The 21,578-nt window shown below is 47.2% G+C and overlaps 2 protein-coding genes across 3 annotated transcripts; one reads left to right on the top strand and one right to left on the bottom strand.

Annotated features, from left to right (window-relative positions):
- The first annotated feature begins 8,893 nt into the window (after positions 1-8,893).
- Positions 8,894-12,289, top strand: C8H1orf174 (chromosome 8 C1orf174 homolog). Of its 2 annotated transcripts, none has more exons than XM_053400397.1 (3): positions 8,894-9,076; positions 9,911-10,414; positions 11,573-12,289. In XM_053400397.1, the coding sequence occupies exons 1-3, from the start codon at positions 9,062-9,064 to the stop codon at positions 11,681-11,683; spliced, it is 630 nt and encodes a 209-aa protein (XP_053256372.1). In that variant the 5' UTR covers positions 8,894-9,061; the 3' UTR covers positions 11,684-12,289. The 2 variants fall into 2 exon arrangements, with proteins under 2 accessions (XP_053256372.1, XP_053256371.1); XM_053400396.1 differs by lacking the exon at positions 8,894-9,076 and adding an exon at positions 9,085-9,200.
- A 1,466-nt stretch (positions 12,290-13,755) lies between these two features.
- DFFB (DNA fragmentation factor subunit beta) lies at positions 13,756-20,263 on the bottom strand. Its single transcript, XM_053400395.1, has 7 exons — positions 19,881-20,263; positions 19,153-19,279; positions 18,425-18,613; positions 17,788-17,867; positions 17,067-17,237; positions 14,844-14,944; positions 13,756-14,480 (listed from the first exon to the last, which is right to left on the bottom strand). Exons 1-7 carry the CDS (start codon positions 19,986-19,988, stop codon positions 14,261-14,263), a joined length of 996 nt encoding a protein of 331 aa, XP_053256370.1. The 5' UTR covers positions 19,989-20,263; the 3' UTR covers positions 13,756-14,260.
- Positions 20,264-21,578: the final 1,315 nt, after the last annotated feature.

The following is a 21,578-nucleotide window of genomic DNA, read 5'->3' as shown; positions in this document are numbered from 1 at the left end:
TTTATTCCTTAGCAAAACACAACAGCTATAAATTTCCCGGCGACAGTTCACTCATCGCTGCTCTCTCCACGGAGCAAACATGCACACTGAGAGACGCAGTAAAACCCTCCCTTCAGTGTTCTAAAACACGCCTCAAAATGTGAGACGTCATCACTCAGAACTCTTAACCCTGTAAGTTCTGAGCCTCTCTCCATACCCCCTCTCGAATCATATTTTGAGAGGACTTCTGAGTGTTCAACACCTTCCCCCTTGCCTTCCGCCCCTTCCTGGCATCGTTGTTAGGCACCTGTTGAACCTCACAAATCTCAGGTTCGCACTGTGCGAAACCAACCCACGCATTTGTGACCTGAAACCTCTCAGGTGGAATCCCTTTTGTAGCCCGCGATGACCGCCTGGGCACAAACTGGGGTGCTCCTTTTGACCCACTGGGGCCAGCATGTGCGTCTTCCTCATCTGAAGACTCCCCCTCTGACTTGACACGTCTGTGAGCTTTCTCCATTATGCGCACAGGAGATGAGGGCTCACTCTTGGACACTCCCTTAACAACCTGTGGAGACGCCCTACTCTGTTCAGGGACCTGGTCTCCACCAGCAGGTTCAGGCTCTGGCTCTCCTTCCTCCTCAGAGTCAGACAGACAATCTGAGTGAACGTCAGAGCGCACTTTGCGCCTTGCCCAACCATCCTGCTCAAGGAACTCGGCCTGTTTACTGACCAGAAGCTTGGTCTGATCACCTTCTGGATATGCGAATCTCCACCCTTTTGTCGCAGGCTCATATCCACAGAAGATCATTTCCTGGTACCTTGGGCCACCCCCCTGCTGCAGAAACTTTGGTACAGGCACCATGGCTCTGCTACCAAAAGTGCGAAAGAAATGCACAAGCGGCTTCTACCGATGAAGCAGGAAATACGGGGTGTCACCTACCACTGCATTGTAGCACCTGTTCATGGTGGAGCACAAAGAGTCTCCCACTTTGCTGTAGACAGATGTTGGGTTGCATCCTGTTTACAACTCTCTGCTCCTCGCACTTTATCTGGACCTCGAGGCAAGATGCCATTTTGGATTTAGCCTCTGGGAACAAAGGGCCAGTCATGGTTGCATTCCTGCATTGCAGGGGATTGGACTAGAGCAGGGGTCAGCAAAACTTTTCAAGAGGGGGCTGGTCCACTGTCCCTCAGACCTTGTGGGGGGCTGGACCCACCCTCTCCTGAGAGCACCGCCTCCAGAAAGGACCCCCCCCCGAAAGGAAACCGCCCCGCCGCCACTCACGCCACAGCCGCCAACACCGCCTCGTCTTCGGCAGTGTCGTCATCGTCCTCTGCCTCAGCCAGGAGTCCACAGGGCACAAAGCCCATGCCGCTGGCCTGGGCAGCGGACGCAGCCTCCCTGCCACCGCCGCTTCCTCCCACACAGCTCTTGGCCATATGAGGCCACCTCGGCAGGAAGGAAGGGGCATTGCCCAGAGGTGTCTGTGGCTTCGAAGCTTCCTGCAGCCAATCCGAAGTTGCGCCAGTGTCATGAAAGTCAGTCCCTGCACGGCGAGGCCTCCACGCCACGCCGGTTTAGCACAGGGACTGATTGAGCAGGCAGCAGGGTCCGCGGGCCAGATTAACGAGCCCAGTGGGCCACATCCGGCTCCCGGGCCTTAGTTTGCCGACCCCTGGACTAGAAGGCCCTTGGTTACCCCTTCCAGCACTTCAGTTCTATGATTCTATGCAGCTAGATAGTTATCTAGGACTACAGATCTCTTTCCTATCAGGAAATGGTCTTCCCTTAATAAACACATATTTTCTGACTTCATACTAAATCTCCGTCTGAATGCCTTTCAACCAAAGGCATGCTCCAAGCAAGGATTCGTTGAACTAAAGTTAACTTTCCCTGCCGCATTTAAACTCTACATGCGAACAGGCCGGACCTTGTATAACCTCTGTGTCAGCTTTCTGCGAGCAGATCGGGATGAATGCTTAACAAACAGCTTGCCCGGAGGAGCCCCTAGGAGACCATGCAGGAAGCGCACAGCCGCCTTTGAACAATAGGTAATGTATTGTGGGGTGTTTTCCTGCTCTGCCTTTAACTGCATGAAAGCCACGTTGGCTTTTTGACCAGCAGAGGATGGACTGCTGCAGAGCAAATGAAGATGGCAGACAGATAAGATGCTTCAGCAATATGTAATAACAGAGGGAAAGGCAGGTGCCGACAGTTATCCTTCTTCTAAAAATAGCAGTGGTGCAAGTGGATTCCCTTTTTGCACATTGTGCCCCGTGCACATGCATCTAAATGCATTGTGCATGCGCAGCAAGGACCCATGTGATGCTTCACCCTTCCATTTGCACCCTGCCAAAGTCAACTTCGAACTGTGGGTGTGACACCAGATGATTATTATTTTCCAGGAGGCCTTAAAATGAAGACCACACAGCCTACAGCAGTCTTGGCATGTGAACATAAGAACATAAAAACATCAGAAAGAGCCTGCTGGATCAGGCCAAAGGAAGCCCATGCAATCCAGCAACTAGTTCTCACAATGGCCAACTAGATGCCTCAATGGGAAAACTGCAAATAGGATTTGAGCACAAGAGCTCTCTCCTCTGCTCTCTGGCTTCCAGCAACTGGTATTCAGAAGCATTGCTGCTTCTGACCCTAGAGGCAGAGTAGACCCTAGTAGCCATGAATAGCTTTATCCTCCATGAATTTGTCTAACCCTCTTTTAAAGTTAGCTGAGTTGTTGGCCATCACTGCCTCCTGGGGGAGAGAGTTCCAGAGTTTGGCTATGCGCTGCATGAAGGACGACCTTCTTTTGCTTGTGTCAGGCCTTGGCCAAATCCAATGCAAGACCCTAGTCGAGACAAGACTTGTTTCTCCCTCTCTTACCTCGAAAAAGCTTGCGATTTGGGTTACTAACCCTGCTGAATTTCACTTGTTTAACTAGTATAAATTGACCCTTTCAGTCAAGCAGTGTTTGGGCAAAACTCCACCCAAGAATCGCCGGATTCTGCCTGGCTCCACCCACAAGGTGACCCATTGGTACCTTGGCTCCTCCTCCTCCTTCTCCCTGGATTCCATCCTGGCTCTACCCCTCACCCAGCTCCTTGTGTCTTGGCTCCAGCTGACCTGGGTCCACCTCTTGGAGGTTTTTCTTTCAAAACCCAGTTAGAAAAGCCCTGCTTGATAAGGGCCAGTGGCCCATCTAGTCCACCATCCCATTCTCATAGTGGCCCGACCGGATGCTTCAACCGCCTGCTGTCATTGCCACACACTGTATTGCTGTGAGTTTGTTGGGGGCTAGTCTGGATGATGCCAAGTGCCTTCCAATTCTTGGGGTCAAGGATCTGTTGGGGTAGAAGGCATGAGAGCAAGCTTGCCAAACCAGTTCCCTTGTTGAGGCAATGGTGGCTGAATAGTCAAGCACCGTGATTAGCATAACCAAAGAGAGGGGGCGGTGTGTCAGCTGAGCTGCAAGAAGGCTGGAAGCTGGAGACACCTTGAACATACTTGCTTCGTGCTGGATCCAAAGCTGTGACTAATAGAGAAGCAAGATCTGATGGTGCGCTAATGCTGCGAGCCCCGCCAACTTATGCTCAGGTTGTGCAGATGTGTAAATAAAACCATATATGCTAAAGACACCACAGTCTCCGCTGACCTTCATTCCAAGAAAACCAAACCTGCGACCCCCTGGAGTCTCTCACCTCACAGAGATTTTAGGGCTGCACGCATTCTTCTTTTCCATTTCAACTGGGGTGCAGGCTTCCTCATCCTGGTACAGCACGCTCCCACAACACACGATTGCTGCCTTTTATACTCCCGTAATTAGAAGATAATGGAAACTATTTTAAACCCTGCTGCATCAAGACGTCTCTTGAGGGCCATGCTAGATGTAACATCATGACATCATTGATTGAATCTCCCGTGTTTAAAAATAAGATAAGAAACCGAAAGCAGTTGGTGGGAGGTCAACTCAAGATGACGGTGCTGCGGGAACAGGAGTGAAATCTCCCTCCCCCCTTCTTAACCCACTCCCACCCACTGTGCAGCTGTTATTTGGCCTACAGCAGAGGTTTTCAACCTTTTTGAGTCCACAGCTCCCTTGACCAACTACATTCTTTCTGCAGCACCGCTGTGGGGCTCAGGAGCCCAGCTATGTCTCTCCTTACCTGCATAGCTGGCAGCCTCTCACCCTTTTTCAAACGCTTTCATTTGTGGAGTGTTCCCTCAGCCTCCTCTCCTCTCCCTTCTCCTTGGGAGTCCTCCAGGCAGCTGCTGCTGCCATCTCTGGTCTCTCCTCCCTCGCCCCGAAGAGAGGTGCCTGTCAGAGGCACCATTCACCTGCGGAGCTTATAGCCAGGGCTGCTGCAATAAACAGCTGTGCAAGCCTTTGGGAGGCAGAGATGCGAGACGCCATCCGGGGGGGGGAGAAATAGGGACAGAGGCCAGTGTTGCCCATGGCACCCTGACCATCATTCAAGACACCCACTGGTCGAAAACCTCTGGCCTACAGGGATGTACTCAGGAGCAGAAGAAGTTGCCTTATGATGAGTCAACTGTTGGTCCATCTAGTTCACTATTGGATGAACTTGCAGCCATGGCTCTCCAGGATACAGACTGGGTATGTTCCCAGATCAAATGTATGACTCCCCTATGAAAGGTTGCAGTGTTTGGGAATTCTTAGAGGAGATTAAGAGGTGATGTGATAGAAGCTTATTTAGCTATGCATGGGGATAAAGAGGATAGAGAAAGTTTCTGTCCCTCTCTCATACAACCAGAATTTGAGGCCATCCAACTGAAGCTGAATGTTGAACAATTCAGGGTGAATACGAGAAAATACTCATTCACACAAGCACATAGGTAAACTATGGAATTCGCTGTCACAGGAGGCAGTGATGGCCCCCAACTTAGATGGCTTTAGAAGAGAGTTGGACAAATCCATTAAGGAGAATACTATCTATCCACGGCTATTGGCCACGATGGCCATGCTCAGCCTCCACTGTTGGAGGCAGCAACGCTTCTCTGCATGCCAGCTGCTGGAAACCACAGGAGGAAAGAGTGCCCTTGCTAGTTTCTCTCTGGGACATCTGGCTGGCCACTGTGAGAAAAGGATGCTGGACAACATGAGCCCTCTTTTGGCCCGATCGAGCAAGCTCTTCTTAGGTTGTTAGCCCTTTTCAGAGCAGACCTATTGAAATTAACAGACATGACTAATGTAGGTCCATTCATTCCAATGGGTCCACTCTGAGTAAAGCTTTGCAGGCTACACCCATTATTATTTAAAATGTTTTTTAAATAAAACCAGAAGGGAGCGCTGATCACAGACATCTGGGTGTCACGCCTTCATTAGTCCTAATTCTGGGACCTTTGGGATCTGAAAAACACCTTGTGCAATCCATCCTGCAAGCCACTCATGACTACACAATATCCACAAGCTGACCTAGTTTGGCCAAAACTAGGCACAGGCTTTTCCTGAATTGGGAGGGGTCCTGCCTAGACAGAGGCAGGTATGGAAATTTGACTCACTGCCGTTTTATCAATTGGAACTACATCATTCCCTGGCTAAGGTTGCCACCAAGTGGCTGAGAGTTTGGAAAACACTGGGGGATTTTCAGGTTAGAGATACACAAACACACACACCATGTTCTTAAATTACTGTACTCAAATTGCTATTTCTGAAACTTCAGAGAGCCAAATTGGAGGCACGTTTTCTTGTTCCATTTGAAGAAGCTTTGTTTAGAATAGAAGTTGGGAAATATCCAGCCCAGAGCTTTCTCAACCCCTTTTCCAAAGCCCTGCTCCATGGCCTGTTAAGTATAATTGTTTTAACTCACACTGAAATGAGAATGGCTAAGAGAGTATTGCTAACATGGTGTGTGTGTCCCCCCCCCCCCCGCCCCGACAGCAATTTCCTGCGTGTTACAAATTCACCATGTTCGAAGGGTCGTGGCTGGTTCTTTGGTTTCTCTGAAACTTTGTGAAGGTGTAAATGAAGCTCTCCAGGAAGACAGCTCCAGGCAAAATGGATGCTAAAAAGAGAGAGACCTTTTCTTATAGGTCTGTTTGGATTATTTCATATTTAACAACAACAACAATTTTATTATTTGTACACTGCCCATCTGACTGGATTGCCCCAGCCACTTTTGGCAGCTTCCAACATATATAAAAATATAAAAAATATTACCCATTCTATTATGCTGAGCCTGTGCTGGACAGCGCGGTGGTGCCGCGGGTGCCGCTGTGGGTTAAACCACAGAGCCTAGAACTTGCCGATCCGAAGGTCGGCGGTTTGAATCACCGTGACGGGGTGAGCTCCCGTTGCTTGGTCCCTGCTCCTGCCAACCTAGCAGTTTGAAAGCACGTCAAAGTGCAAGTAGATAAATAGGTACCGCTCCGGCGGGAAGGTAAACGGCATTTCCGTGCACTGCTCTGGTTCGCCAGAAGCAGCTTAGTCATGCTGGCCACATGACCCGGAAGCTGTACGCCGGCTCCCTCAGCCAATAAAGCGAGATGAGCGCCCCAACCCCAGAGTCGGCCACGACTGGACCTAATGGTCAGGGGTCCCTTTACCTTTACCTTTACCTTTACTTGATGCTTGCGGTTTTTCAAGAAAGTTCTGCGTGTAAAAGTTTAAATATTTTTATGGGTCTGGACAATGTTTATTTCCAAAAGGGGTGAGTTTTTATGCATCCAGTCTCTTTAACCTGCACAATATTGATATCTCCAAACTGGCCTACTTGAATGTTTTTGCCTAACTAGACTGTCTGTCTGTCCTTGAACTCTGTCTGCCAGTCAGAGTGAACAAAACTGGGTTTGCTGAGCCAATGGCCTAACTCAGGTTTTTTTGTTGTTGTTGTTTTTAAAAAAGCAGCTTTATGTGTTCATTTGTTTTTCCTTTCTTCTTAGGCTTGGTATTAACTGTGGAGGGTAAAGGTAAAGGGACCCCTGTCCATTAGGTCCAGTCGTGACCGACTCTGGAGTTGCGGTGCTCATCTCTCTTTATTGGCCAAGGGAGCTGGCGTACAGCTTCCGGGTCATGTGGCCAGCATGACTAAGCCGCTTCTGACAAACCAGAGCAATGCACGGAAACACCATTTACCTTCTTGCCGGAGCAGCACCTATTTATCTACTTGCACTTTGACATGCTTTCGAACTGCTAGGTTGGCAGGAGCAGGGACTGAAAAACGGGAGCTCACCTGTTGCGGGGATTCGAAACGCAGACCTTCTGATCAGCAAGTCCTAGGCTCTGTGGTTTAACCCACAGTGCCACCCACTGTGGAGAGTAGCAAGTTGCAAATGAGGCCAGCAAAGGCAATTGTGTGTTTAAAAGATGGAGGAAGAATTTCCGCAGATGCAGCTACCTCCCTACAGCACTGTGACATTAGAAGGTTCACCTGCCAATATTCCCTCTTCCAAGCTGAAGACACAGGAGCCTTTTCTCCTTTCCATGTGCTCTCCTTAGTTACACGAGATATTTAACCTATGTAACCAGGGAGCAGTTGTTCATGCAGAACAATTGGATCATTTTAATTCCAGAATATGGTCCCCTGCAAAAAAAGAGGGAGAGGCAGTACGCCAACTGGGTGGACAGCAAATAGCAGAATAGCAACAAATATCCATTGCTGAGAAAACATGGAAACGGAAGTGCTAAACAAGTACAGGGAAGAACCAGGCATTTGTGACTTCTTATACTGAGTCAGATCATTGCCCTGTCTAGCTCAGTATTGCCTACACTGGACGGCAGCAGTTCTCCAGGGTTTCAGGAAGGGTTCTCTCCCAGCCCTAACTGAAGATGCCTTTGGGGATAACCTAGGACCTTCTGCATGCCAGCCGATGCTCTGCGATTATTTTTTTGTTCTGGAAGGAGAGGGCACCTGCTGCTTCATCCCACCTGTTATCAGGAAAAAAACTGCTCCTTTTCCCTTATTGGTTATCCAAGAGCCCGTATAGAGTCCTTAGGTAGGTTCCCTATCGGAAGGAGAAAATAACAGAGGCCAACCAGAGAATACTGAGAAGCAAGGCAGCTAGTAAGCCTGATCTTTATTAAAACTGTTGCAACAGGGTCCTCACTTACTACACACCCAGGAGAGAGGAGGATTACCAGAACAATGGCGTACAAGCCCTTGTATAGACTCTTTGAAATTGCCACCCTGTAAGCTTAGAGGCCACCCCCCAATATATCATACATACATCACAGAAGGGGCAGTCTACAGCAGAAATCCTCTCTGCCAGAATACCTGATAATAGTGACTGATTGCATTACCTGGGCAGCCCATTCTTTTGTGATGGTAAATACTTTAGTTCCTGAATCCAGGTCACAGGCTCACCCTATTCATACAGACATATGCCCTTAAGACAGGTAAGCAAAAGACAGTGGAGAGGCTTTCCCATTTCCTTCCTCCTTGCAGAGAAATATTTGAGGTCACTGCGAGAGTCAAAATGGTTTGGGAGAGTCAAAATGACTCCAGGATTGTTCTCCTGTACTATTTCAGACACGTGGTTTATATACTTATGTATGTGTTTGCCTCGTACATTTATGAGCGCTTGTTTTATATGTGGGACCTAGCCTAAAACATAGGATTTCTCACTAGCGGTCTAGGAAAGGGGTCTTTTTGAAACGTGAGATTAAGATCGTATCTCTCTATAATTTTTGTGGCTCTGTGTTTCGTGTATCGTCACCAGACATCCCGGTTGCCCTCGAGAAAGATGTCCGTTCTTTCCTCAGTGTGACCTCCTAAGTCCTGATCTCGTCGTTAAAACTCCTAGAAGACGGACGGCGAGGGTAAGACGTCAGCTTTATAAGTTCTGACTGGGGTGAAACACAGGAGAGACTGGAGACGCTTGATTTTTGTCTCTGAGCAACGCTGCCCTAAACAAAGATGGCGATGATCTCGCTTTCCGGGGGGGCGGGGTGACGTAGCGCACAGAATAAAATGGCGGCCGTGACTTCTGAAGGAGCCCGAATATTGATCTTGGTTGGCTGTTTTCCCTGCGGGGAGGCTGCGGAAGTAGCTCTGCGTGCCGCCGGAAGTTGGTGATGGTGCCTGGCGGACCTGACCTGGTTGCGGACAGACCTTCTTCTCCATGCGGGCCGGGAGTGTGAGTCGAAGGTGGAGGTTCTGCTCCATCCTGATTTGCATATGCTAATATATATTGATACATTTAAATATTTGCAGGTTGGCGGTGGCCGTTAGGGATGCTTCACCATAGAGGGTTGCCCGTTGTGCGTATGCTAATTTATGCAAATAATTGTCTCGTGTTTGTGTGAATTGGTCACCGGGTTAGTAATAAACAGGTTTTGTTTCATGTGTTCTTATTGCATCGTTTCCCTAAATATCTCAAGGTGATCACATGGGTGACCCCTCCCCCAATGAAGGGTTCTCACAACACCCGTGTGAGGTAGGCTTGACCAAGAGAAAATGGCTCAAGATCAGCCAGACTAGTGTCAGTGGCTGAAGGGGGATTTGAACCCAGGCCTTATGGCATCCAAGTCCAATTATTGTGTCACTGTCTCTTTCTGTCCACCACTCCATTCTAATAGGATTTCAGGATTTTCATATGGGCTTAACTTGGATAGATAGATCTGTTATATTTGCTTTGCAGATTCTTAGATTTCCTTGTAAGAGCTTGGTGTAGAAATGATGGTTAGTAAGAAAAAAATTATTTTGTCATTGATATCCCATCATTCCTTCCAAATTGCTCTGAGGGGCATATGGAATTCTCCTTTCATCCTCTCAACAACCCTATGAGGCTGAGAGGGCCGGGGTCAGAATTGGGTCATTGCTGAGTTGGGTGAGATTTGAGCCTGAGAGTTCAGTAATAGTTTCCTATCTCTGTTCTGGGCTAACTGAAACTTGTTTTTCTGTTTATCATCAATTTGATGTGGAGGTTTGAGTCTCTATGGCTTTTTTGTTGTTGTTGTTGTTCAAACAGGGTCCTTCACGCAAAGCAACTGACAGACGCCCTTCAAAGAAGCTAAAATGTGAAAAGAAAAGCCTGGCCAAACGGGAGATACAAGGAGCCAATTTCTGTGCGAGCACCAGCCACCTTCTCTTCCCAAAAGAGACAGCCGATAAAGCCGCCTCAGGCGTGAAGTTTCCACACCTCAAGATGATGCTGCAAAGCGAAGGGAAGGAGGTTCCTCAGATAGCTGAAGAGATGCTGGAGGCTGAAGAGGATGGCCTCTGTGCGAAGCCATCAGCGCCAGGTACGGATGGCAAAGCCCTCTTCCAGCCCCGTGTCCAGAATGTGGAGGAAGAGAATGAGGAAGAAGAAGAGGAAGAGGAGAGCTGTGGAGCTCGGTTGTCGGATGACTCTGAGATGGAGCCAGAGGTGCTGAGTCAAGGCTTCAAGTTGGACAACAGCATCTTCTTGAATGAGGACAGCAACCAGCCACTGCCAGTAGACCGATTCTTTGGCAGTGTGGCGTTTATGCAGGTAGGAGAAGGGGGTCAGCAGAAGGAAGCTTGGGGTTATGGCTGCAACCCAAATCCCACTCATTTAGGAAGCTCTTGTATTATTATTTATTATTATTTTATTAAACGTATGTTCTGCCCATAAGAAACCAGAGAAAGAAAAACAATTTAAAAAAAATAAAAACATTTAAAAACAATCACATAGTCATCACAGCTAATAATTTCAAGGGTGCCCAAAAGATATGTCTTTGTAAGACTTCTGAGACAACTAATACATTTGGGTGAGGGAGCTTTTTGGCTCCTTATTAGGATCTAGCCTCATGAGCTAAATTTTAAGTTGCCCACCTGTCATTCACTTGACTGCTCCCTTTTTTATGGAAATGGTTGCTCTATGTCTGCTTGACACTGAAGGGCTGAGGGAGACATAAAGTGGTGTTCAATGCTAGTCCTACTCGAAGTAGTTCCATTGAATGGTTATCTTAGGTTAATTAATTTCATTGGATCTACTCATGAGTATGACATAGCTGAATACAACTAAGAATAGATAATTATTTTCTTGTTTTACAATAAATGCTGTTGATTTATCAAGTTTTTGTTTTTATTTGCCTGGTCCTCATAAACCAGCAGAATGAAAGAGATGCCAAAGAGTTTCCTTGCAGTTCAGCAGCTTGTAGCTCCATTTCTAACTTTTATTTTTCTTAGGAAATTAAAAAGTAAATTCAGTTTGTAATCATTGGCTGAATAAATAGCATTTTTAGTATATCAAACATGATAATTTAATGGCAAACCAATTTATACATTTTAATACATTTTATGTTCCTAAAGTAACAAAGTGACTTTTGATCCATTAAGGGTGCTAAAAATATTGCATTTTTTTTTCCAATTCCCCCCCAAAAAATTTTTTTATGGTTTTTCCTCAGGAGGGAGAGAATGGAGGGGGAACAGTTCTTTTCCACAGCTTCACAATTTCCAGAAACTTTACGTGTCTAATCAGTTGTCCTGGATGTTCATGCATTCTAGGAATAACATGGTACCTTCCTGATGCTGTTGGACTACAGTTCCCATGATCCCATGCTGGCTGAGGCTGATGGGAGCTGGAGTCACACAGGGCCCCAAGTGGTCTGTCTGAAGCAACCTTGGCCCATGCATTAAGACTGCTCTTGGCTTGTTCCTTTCCTAGGACCTCCCAGCCCATCCTCTCTCCCGGGTGTCTGCCAGCCGGCGAGAGCTGAGAAAGGGACACTTCATAGCCAAGGACGATGATGACGATGAAAAGGAAGAAGTCGCTTGAGCACCGAGCACTGACCCGGTCACCTTCAGTAGCTGCCATTTCTTTTTCCCTGACGCAAATGTGCATCTCACCACCGTTGTTGCATCTTCTAGAGAAGTGCATCTTCTTTTTTGAAAAAGTTAACCCTCCCAGTTCAGATGTTGGAGGCAACGTCACAGACTGCGTGTGAGGCAAAGGCAGAAAGTCAGCAGAAAGTTTGACAGCACTTGTTACGAACAACTCCTGACTCCCAGAAAGGGAGAAGAGCAAACAGTTCCCAGAAGCAGCATGTGTGTGGGAAACAAGTCAGTATCTTGATTCCTGTGAGAATGCAAGCTTGGAAGGTAGGAGTTGTGGGGTCACTTGGCAACTTCCTGCAGGCGCTTAGACCTCAGGGGTCGCACCAGCAAGCTTGGGAGGAGGGTTTGCAGGATCTCTCGGGCACAGTGAGAGATGCTAGCCCCAGTATGAATGACTATCCCCTCCAGCCTCCTTTTCCAAAGAAGTAATGATCCACTTTGCCTACAGTATTTCTTGCACTGCTGATCACCCAGGTTGCGAGGCAGTGGCCTGGAACGGCAGAAGCTTAGTAGAGAACTAATTAAAAACGATTTATAGAGCCCTTAAGTTGTGTTAGTTCATGTTGCAAAGCGGCTGATGCCAGAGAAGAGAAATCTGCTCTCTGGATTTTGTTGCTCCTAATGAACGGAAGACTGTCGGATAGTTCCCAAATGACAGTGTTATTTGTGTTGGCAGGATTTTATTTAATTTTTATTGCACATGAGGAAAACACAGCATGGAGGAGCGGTGCAGAAATTGAGGAGCCACAGGGCTAAGCAGGGCAGCGAGGGGGGTGTTACCAAATTTTCTACCTCAAGGAAGCTTCTACCCCAGTTGATCTGCCACAGAAGCCTAGACTGTTGCAGAGGATTTTGAGAAATAGTAGAAGAGCCCTGGTAGATAATAGATGTGTCATCTAATCCAGCCTTCCAGATGTTGTGAGCTCTATAAATTCCCAGTAACCACCCAGCAAGGGATCAGGGATGATGGGAGTTGTAGTCCAACAGTTAGAGGGCAACAGGCTGGGGAAGGCTGCTCTATTCAAACGTCTTACAGCAGCAAGTTAGGTGCCTCCAAATGGGCATCTGGAAACCAGGCATTCTCACAGTTTAGCTCCTCTTAGTCGCCTTAGCTAATTACAGCTGATAATCCTTTCCTCCACTAATCTGTCTAGCTCTTTATAGTAAGTTAGGCTAACCTGCATCCCTCCAGATGTTCCTGGACTCAAAGCATACTTGACAATTGGTTGTACAAACAAGCTAAATTGGGAGCTGGAGTCTCAACATTTGGAGGGCTTTAGGGTATCCTCCCCTGATTTAGAGAGTCAAATTGAAAGGAAACCACCTCTGTTTCCTGCACGCCCCCCCCGAAAGTAATTGGGAGGTATTTTATTTACTGTGTTTATAGCCCACATTCTTCTCCAAAGAGCTTGAGGTGGTGTACATGGTTCCCCCCCCCCTCTCCTTATTTAATCTCCACAACAGCTTTGTGAGGTAGGTTAGCCTGAGAGGCAGCGACTGGCCCAAGGTCAGCCAGTGGGGCCAAGTGGGGATTTTGACCCCGGTCGCTCTAAGCATTATCCCACACTGCTTAGAGAACCATAGTTGTCTGTGTGACATCACAGTGCTCACTGCATTAATCCCTGTCCTCCTTTCTATTTCCATGGCTAGCAACCAACATTTTGCATGTGATACACTCCTTGGGTCCTGGTGTCATGGACTTGTTGGATGCAGAGGAATGGTAGGAAGAACCAGCTGGGGAATCCCCAAAGGGAAGAAGGCTCAGAGACAGGGCATTGGTGGGAAAACAATGAGGGAGAAGACTGGGAGGAGAAGGTGTTGGAAGCTGAAGAGGTAACAGGGCTTGGTGAGAAGGGGGAGTTGGTATGGGGGGAGCATACAGTTGTCCTCAATGTATAGGACTTGTTTCTGAACAGACGTGCTTAGGACTCTACTAGACAGGAGAGCTAGATATGCTACAGAAATAAAATCAGGGCTTTACAGGCTCTGGGCTTGAAATGAAGGATACCAGCATATGTGATTGGTTTCTTATTTTTCATGTTCCGTTCTGCAGTACTGCAGGATAAGCCAGGCTGAAAATGGCACAGAAAACATAAGGCAGTGAAGCCATTTTCTGTTTCTACTACTTGATTTAGGGCTTCTCCATGCTTTGCATGGTGGAACTTCCGCCACACGAGTACTCATATAGGTAAACAATGAGCCTTCCATTTAAACATTGCAAAATCCCCATAGGATAGGATGTGGAGAAGAATCCATTGTTTGACTTGGGCGACCGCATGGGCCCTGGCCAATAGGCACCCACATCAGGGAAATAAATGGAGTTGCCAGCATTCGGGAGTTCAAAAACGTGTGCCCTTCCTCCTGATGGAGACAGCCACGTGCAACTGAGGTCAAGGGCCAGAAGGCATTGGGACTCCACAAAATAAAGGCTCATTGGCCAGACCACCCACCCAAGTGCTCAGGAAAAAGGTACATCAGCCCACAACTTAGAAGTCAGTCCCTTGGCAAATGGGGGGGGTCACTTCCGGATCTTGTGGACCCCTTTCCGTTTTCGGTAGATCTTGCTCTTGTCACAGCTGAGGTTGTGGTAGGCTTTCTTGTGGCAGGCAATGTGCACCAGTTTCAGATTATGGACGGTAAACAGCAGCTGATAGAAGTATTCCCAGTTCACTTCCCTGCCGTCTCGGCCCTTTACAGCTTCTGCTAACGTCGGGAGGACCGTCCGCTTCTTCTCAATTCTGAAACAGAAAGCAAGCCCTGTGGATGTTAATGTTTAGAGCCTTTTTCAGAATTTGGAAACAAGCAAATGTTTCCTGGGGACCCAAGGCAGTGCACGTTCTGTGCAAACCCAGGGGAAATAGCAGAATTCTGAGTCCTGAATCTCAGGGCTCAGGGCTGTTGCTTTTCAAGTTCGTTTTAAAGTAACATCCATTGCCCCACCCAGCATTGTAACGTGGCCCCCAGAAGGCTTAGCAACACAGCCCCTGAGCTGGAATAGGTTGTCCAACCCCAAAATTGGAAGAAATCAGTCTGCCTTCCAGTGCCTTTTGTCTTTCCAAAACGGCAGTAAATGCCCGTTCAGATATTGCACTTGTACCTACACGTGGTCGAGGTTCCAGGTGCTAAAGAGGACTCTGCTCTCTTTGTTCCCATACGGATTGATGGAGTGTTGGCTAGGGCAGTTTTCTGCATCAAAAGGGCCCTGCGGAAAGACGACAGCATGAAATAATAATACAGTAATGTTGTTATTTATATCCTGCCCATCTGGCTGGGTTTCCCTAGCCACTCTGGGCAGCTTACAGCATATCTAAAAACATAATAAAAGCATCAAACCAAATAAAAACCGAAGCTGAGAGTTCATGGGGAAAAGGGAATACATAAATTTACATAAAAATAAACAAGTTTAAATAAATCTCTGCAAGGGGACAGGGTGTCATGGAATGAGGATCACAGCTCCCTCCTGTGCCCTTGTGAAGCAGGTTAGGCTGAGAGACAGCGACTCTCAGCAAGCTTTGAGGCCGAGTGGAGGAATCTGAACCCTGGTCTCCCGAGTCCTAAACCCTAAGGCAGTGGTTTTCAATCACTGTTTTGTGGCACCCTGGGGTGCCTTGAATGATGCTCAGGGGTGCCACAGGTAACACTGGCTTCTGACCCTCTTCCCTCCCTCCTGATTCCCTCTCACATCTTTGCCTCCCAAAGGCTTGCACAGCTGCTTGTTGCAGCAGCCCTGGCTACAAGTTCCACAGGTGAATGGTGCCTCTGGGGCCTTGGAGCAAGCAAGCAAGCAGGTGAGGGAGCCCACCCAGCCAATCCACCAGCCCTTGCTGTTGGGAATGGACAGACAAGTCCCAGGGCAGTGTGAGGAGGTACCTCTCTTTGAGGGGACAGCTAGGAGACCAGGCACAGTGGCAGCTGCTGCCCGGAGGACTCCCAAGAAGAGGGGAGAGGAAAGGAGGCCGAGGGGACGTTCCACAAGGGAGGGTGTTTGAAAAAGGGTGAGAGGCTGCCAGCTCTGCAGGCAAGGGGAGACATAACTGGGCTTCTGAGCCCCCACAGGGTTGCCCCAGAAAGAATGTCAGTGGTCAAGGGAGACGTGGACTCAAAAAGTTTTAAACCTTTGCTCTAAGGAATGCAACTGAGAACTAAGCCAGTTGGGACACTGCAAGGGCCTATCCAGCTCTGCCCAGCCCTACAAAGGGAAGCTCGGAGGCCAGGTTTCAATCAGAGGCTGAAGAGAATCCTGCCAGGGGTAGTGCCTGCTCTGTCTCCATCTCTGTCCCACTCACGCTGCTGCCATCGGAGGTTCACCTCTTGCCCGCCGTGGATTCCCTTCCCACTCTTCTGAACTGTTTCAGTTGCTGCTTTTGAAACACCATCCTTGCCCGTCCCTGCCTTGGACTCCAAAGAACTAGGACCTCATTTCCCCCAGACATGGGGGTCTGAAGCCCACCAGAACCTGTGAAAAGGGGTCCTTAAGGGGTATGGCTTGAACATGCGGGTGAATCTGCTGAGCTCATCAGAAGTCTAGGCAGCTGGCCCAGAGGTCAGAACCCCTAGCTGTTGGTGGCCAGTGTTTTTCTTTTTTTAAAAAAAAATATTTTTATTCATTTTACAATACAAAAATATAAAAACACATAACAAAGTTTTTCACAAATACATTTTTTTGGACTTCCCTCAGCTCTTCTGCAAATCCTCCGTTTTAATCCTCCTTCCGCATTTCTTAATTTAATATTGCCTTTTATTAAAAACCTCCTCCCTCTTATTCCCTTTTTTTACAATATTTCTAATATTTTTTTTTTCACAGAGCCTCTTGCAAACCTACAAACGTTATTTGTTCATCGCATATACTTTTCGAATAGTCTACAGATTTACTCCAGTCTTCAGTGAATCTGTGGTCTCGTAGGCCTCGAATCCTTCCTGTTAATTTATCAAGGTGGCCAGTGTTTTTCTTGGTTGGTTTGGAACTCTATATTGGAGTGGAGAACATGTGGCCCTCCAAGCCTCTCCATCTGGCCCCCTGATTTCTGCCTAGGCAACACCCCTCGAGTCCTGCTCTGCACCTTCCTTGGGTGTTTTTGTCTGGCTGAACTGTGTCCTTGAACTGTGATAAGGCCTCTTGCTTGCCTGGATGGAGGGGGAAGGGGAAAGTCTGGCCTACTAGTATACGGGCCCCCGAAGGTAACTTAGGAGGGAGTGTGGCCCTCTGCCTGGAATGTGTTCCCCATCCCTGCCCTGTATCTGTTAGAACTCTTTTTTTTTTTTTTTTAAGACAACCGGGTACGGACACAGAGTTTTGCAGCACCAGAAACTAGTTTGAAACTTACTTGACAAGAGAACCAGCCTTCTGGTGTGCAAAGACAGACCTTCTTGTCTTCTCTCCTGTCAAAATAACAGCCATTGTACCTCTCTGACTTTAATTTCAACAGCATCTCTTCCGCAATCTCTTTGAATTTAGCTTGGACAGCCGGGTGGAGTGCGGAAGCATAGTTGCCGACCTTTATTTAAAACAAAACAAACAAACAAAGCTGTGGCGTATTCATGTATTTGAGGATTCCTACCCTATGTTTTGGCTGAATGGATCTTCAAGGTGGTTCACAAATGCATTGGGTGGTATTCAACTAAGTTTTACTCAGAGGTGACCCATTGAAATGAATGGGTCCAGTTTAGTCATGCTCATTCACTACACTGAGGCTGCTCTGAGTACAACTAAGCTGAGTGGAATCCACTAACTAAAAGAAAAATGTAGATGAAAATGTAAGATGGGTAGCTAGCCCCTCTGCCCCCAAAGTCTTCAAAAAATGTTTTTTGTGCCATATAAGACCACCTCAGACTTGTGATTTTAAATATTTGTGTGTGTAATCGGACAGTCCTGTGTCCAGTAGGGTCCCCTGCTGTGTAACTCCCCAGCTACTTCCCATTTATAATCATTATAATACTGTTTAAATATGACCTTTAAAACTTTTACTAGCTGCTTCCATATGGCCCTCCCTGTGATAACTGATGCATCTAAAAGGTGAACTATGGGCTGCATCAAACACGCATTACCTCTTTCATGTAACCTCGGATCCTGCTCTCACAGCTGTAGCGCATGTAACTGGACTTCGTCTTAAAGCGAGAGTCAACCCCTAGGAGAGAGGGGGGAAACCCCATTAACCTTCTACCCGCATCTATAAAACAGGCCCTTCTTCTGAAAGCAGTTCTGAAGCCTTTTTAATACCCAAGGTGTGGGGCGAAGAACCCCTATTTGATCTTACTCCTGTACAGGCAGTGTGGTGTAGTGGTTAGAGTCCCAGATTATGTATTTCAGGCCTGAGTTTTTCTGGCCTTTGGCTCAAGATCATGTCACTATCTCTGCATGAGCTGAGATTGAGAGGTGTGCAGGAATCAATGCTTTGTGTTGGGCTTCCTCTTCCAAGGGGCTTTGGACGCACCCAAAATGAAACATCGACTCCCTTGCAAGGTAGTAGACTCTCCTTCCTTGGAGGTTTTTAAAGAGAGGTTGGGTGGCCATCTGTCAGGGATTCTTTAGCTGTGATTCTTGCATCGCAGGGGGTTGAGCTAGATGACCCTTGGGGGTGCCTCCCAACTCTGTGATTATATGAAAAGTGTAATGTTTAGCAAAGAATAAGAAGAAAAATACAACCCTCCTTAAGGGGCGTGTCGGCACCGAGGCAGAGCTCACCTTCGAACCATCTCCCATCTTCCTCTCTGCTTTCCCCTGAAATATTTTCACTGAGAGTCTGAATGAGGTCAGCCAGCAGCTTCCGTCTCTTGGGGGCTTCCTCGTCAGAGAGCAGCCCCTGAGCTGCGCGAATAACATCATCCATTCGGCTAGAAAAGGCGTCAAGAAACCGCTGGATCTCGCTCACATCTGCAAGGTTGTTAGAGTGGGGGGAGGGTGTGTGCAAAATTATTCGGGGTTGCTCGTTCCTGCTTTAATCAAGATAATATTTTACATTATTATTAATGGTAGTGAAAATAATCAGTAATTAGTATTAATTTTTAATCAGTATTAACAGCAATAATGAAACGCTTAACATTTTCAAAAAGCTCTCAAGCATTTAAAGCATTTGCAATATCTGACTAATCTGAATGCATCAAACCTGGATTTATCTGAGTCAACATGGTTATATTTGTGGTGCGACCAATTACAGTAATTCATGAAAGGAAGGGAAGAAAGAGAAAATTTCTGCTTTGTACAAAAGTCAGCGTGTTTGATGTGACCCTTAAAATGTGCATGCTCACCAACAACGGAAATTTCCCAGTTAACAATATTATTTCATAATTTATTAATTTCATACAACGCTATGTGATATTTGTTGGCTGGGTTATGTGCATACACTCAAAATGCATGAGGACGGTGGATGTTTTCAGGCGGAGGAATAGAACAAAACTCCCTGTCCTACTCACAGCCATGCCAGCTCTCTCCTGGGGGTAGCAAGATGAGTTCCGAATGATCTGGAATATGCTGAAAATACCCTTCCGTCACCTCTGTGCCGTCCTCATATAAGCACAGCTGGCAGTCAGTGTAAGGGAGCTGTTGGGAAGGTGACACAAGGCACATGGAGTCAGGGCAGCCGTCACAAGACACAGGAAGATTCCCCCGCCAGCCTCTCCCCAGACCAACTTTTATTCTTTTCTTACATTTATGTCCCACCTTTCTTCCGCCATAGAACCCAAGGTGGTGTGTATGTGGACTCCCATCCAGTCCTCAGTCCCCAACCTGCTTAGCTTCCACATGGAGGTGGCCTCATCCTAGCCAGAGCACTGGGGTTTTGTTCAGATGCCACCCTAAATCAGTTTGCTTGCTCTAAACCAGTGTTTCCCAAACTTGGGTCCCCGGCTTTTTTGGACTACAATTCCCATCATCCCTGACCACAGGTCCTGCTAGCTAGGGATGATGGGAGTTGTAGTCCAAAAACCGTGGAGACTCAAGTTTGGGGAACACTACCCCGCTTTCCTGGATTAGGGAGTTCTATATGCCCCTGGGGTTCCCTTCCAACTCCAGTTCTGTGATTCTATTAACAAGCAACTAGAGCACCTGCAGTTCCTCAGCGGCTCCAGCAGGGGCCGCTGCTTGCACTTGATTTCCGCGGCGGTCCTAAAGCCCGCTGCATACCCAACCACCTCAACTGCACCTGCAGGAAGGCGCAGGCCTTGGAGAGCAACTCCTTCAGGCTTCTTCCCGCCACTCCGAATTTCCGATCGCTGCCGAGGCTACGGATTTTGAACGCTTTGGGTGCCATCGCGCCGCAGGCGGGGCTCGAACCACAGAGCCTAGCTTCCGGGTCTCGGCCCCGAAAGGAGCGGAGCTCTGATTAGTCGACAGAAGTGCTTGTCAAGCGTTAGGACCCGCCTCTGTCCTCCCTTAAAGGAATAGATTATTTTTATTGGTCAACATCGATCCGCGACCGATAAGAAAAGGTTTAAGGAAATGATTAATTGGCTACTTTGAGGACAATGCTACCTTAGCACCGAATACAGTACTTCATTATTTAAGCTGGCAAATCTGTTTTATTCGTTTTCTTTAAGCCGCATGCGCAAAAGGGTCTTTCCCGCCTCAATAAAAACGGCCAGGCTTGATCATTCCCAATGCGCATGCTCACCCCTTTGCCGCAAGCTTTCGCCATGTTAGCTTAGGGAGTGGTGCAGTCCTGCAACGCATGCGTGGAAATGTATTTTGGGCATGATCAAAGGCTCCGCCCCCAGCTGGTCATAGAGATAGAAAATAGTAGAGTCGTACTGCCAAGTATACTTTCTCGGACCTTTTAAATGCAATGCGCGGGCTGAGTTATGGATGCTTCTTATGAATTGCTTCATCCCAAAGTCAGAAAATATTTATTGTAGGTCCCTCATCATCACTACATTTTTTTTTTGTTCACACAACAACCCCGTGAGTTAGATCAGCCTGAGAAGTAATGCTTTGAATGTCCAGTGTATAAGTATCATTCATCCCTAGAGGGCAAAGCGGCGGGGGGGGGGGGCTGCTATAAAGGTCAAGTGTCAACATCAGATGGGAGTTGGCCCCTGTGAAGACAAGTGCTGGACAAGAGGGGCCACTGGCTTGATCCAGCAGGCTCTTTTTTTGTTGTTCCTATGTTGACAACGAACACCCATACCAAAGCACTAGAGAACATGCTTTGCACTTAAAATGTCTCAAAGAATATCATTGCTGCTGCTTGAGAAACATGTAAAAAAAATGAGCAGGTTTAAGAGCAGACAGCTCTTAGGTCTGCTCTTAGGTCATAGCTCAGGTCCCTATGAATTTGGTATCGATAGTTGGTTTCTATTTTAATATTGTTTCTATATTTTAATGTTGTATTTTAATTTTGTTTTTAAGTTGTAATCATTCAACTTGTTTTTATTATTGCTTGTAAGCCGCTCTGAGCCCGGCCTTGGCTGGGGAGGGCGGGGTATAAATAAAAATAAAAATAATTATTATTATTATTATTATTAAAATTTGCTGCCACTGAAAATGTTACTTTCCTTACGTAGTATTTGGGGCTTGATTTCTCCCCATTCCTTCCCCTCCAGCAAAAGGTGGGGGCGGACTTCTGCTAGATTAGTATACAGTATTTCTTTTTAGCCTGAGTCCTTGCTCTGAAGCAAGGATTGTCTCCAAAACTGAAGCCTTTCGTGTATGTGTGAATGTGTGCGTGTGTTGATTGTTAGACTGTGTACACCCTTAGAAATTTGATTAAAAAATAAATAGCGGGATATAAATGGTTCTAAATAAATAAAATGAGTACATTACCATAACTGATTTGTTTATTATTATTATTATTATTATTTCTATGTTCCCGCAGCACCTTCCTCTACCTAACAGCGCAGGGGCG

The sequence above is a fragment of the Podarcis raffonei genome, chromosome 8 (genome assembly GCF_027172205.1).
Source record: "Podarcis raffonei isolate rPodRaf1 chromosome 8, rPodRaf1.pri, whole genome shotgun sequence".
NCBI classification, from domain to species: domain Eukaryota; kingdom Metazoa; phylum Chordata; class Lepidosauria; order Squamata; family Lacertidae; genus Podarcis; species Podarcis raffonei.
Note: the sequence above shows the minus strand (reverse complement) of the source record. Positions and strands in the feature narration are given on the sequence as shown.

Excerpts from the sequence above, each read along its gene's own strand:
- C8H1orf174 (XM_053400396.1), top strand. The coding sequence starts at position 9,174 with ATGCTTCACCATAGAGGGTTGCCCGTT. Across the intron at positions 9,201-9,910 it reads ACCATAGAGGGTTGCCCGTT|GGTCCTTCACGCAAAGCAAC; the intron begins GTGCGTATGCTA and ends TTGTTCAAACAG. Across the intron at positions 10,415-11,572 it reads GCAGTGTGGCGTTTATGCAG|GACCTCCCAGCCCATCCTCT; the intron begins GTAGGAGAAGGG and ends TTCCTTTCCTAG.
- DFFB (XM_053400395.1), bottom strand. The coding sequence starts at position 19,988 with ATGGCACCCAAAGCGTTCAAAATCCGTAGCCTCGGCAGCGATCGGAAA. Across the intron at positions 18,614-19,152 it reads AGGAGAGAGCTGGCATGGCT|ATGTGAGCGAGATCCAGCGG; the intron begins GTGAGTAGGACA and ends ACAACCTTGCAG. Across the intron at positions 14,945-17,066 it reads AAGGCTGGTTCTCTTGTCAA|GGCCCTTTTGATGCAGAAAA; the intron begins GTAAGTTTCAAA and ends GTCTTTCCGCAG.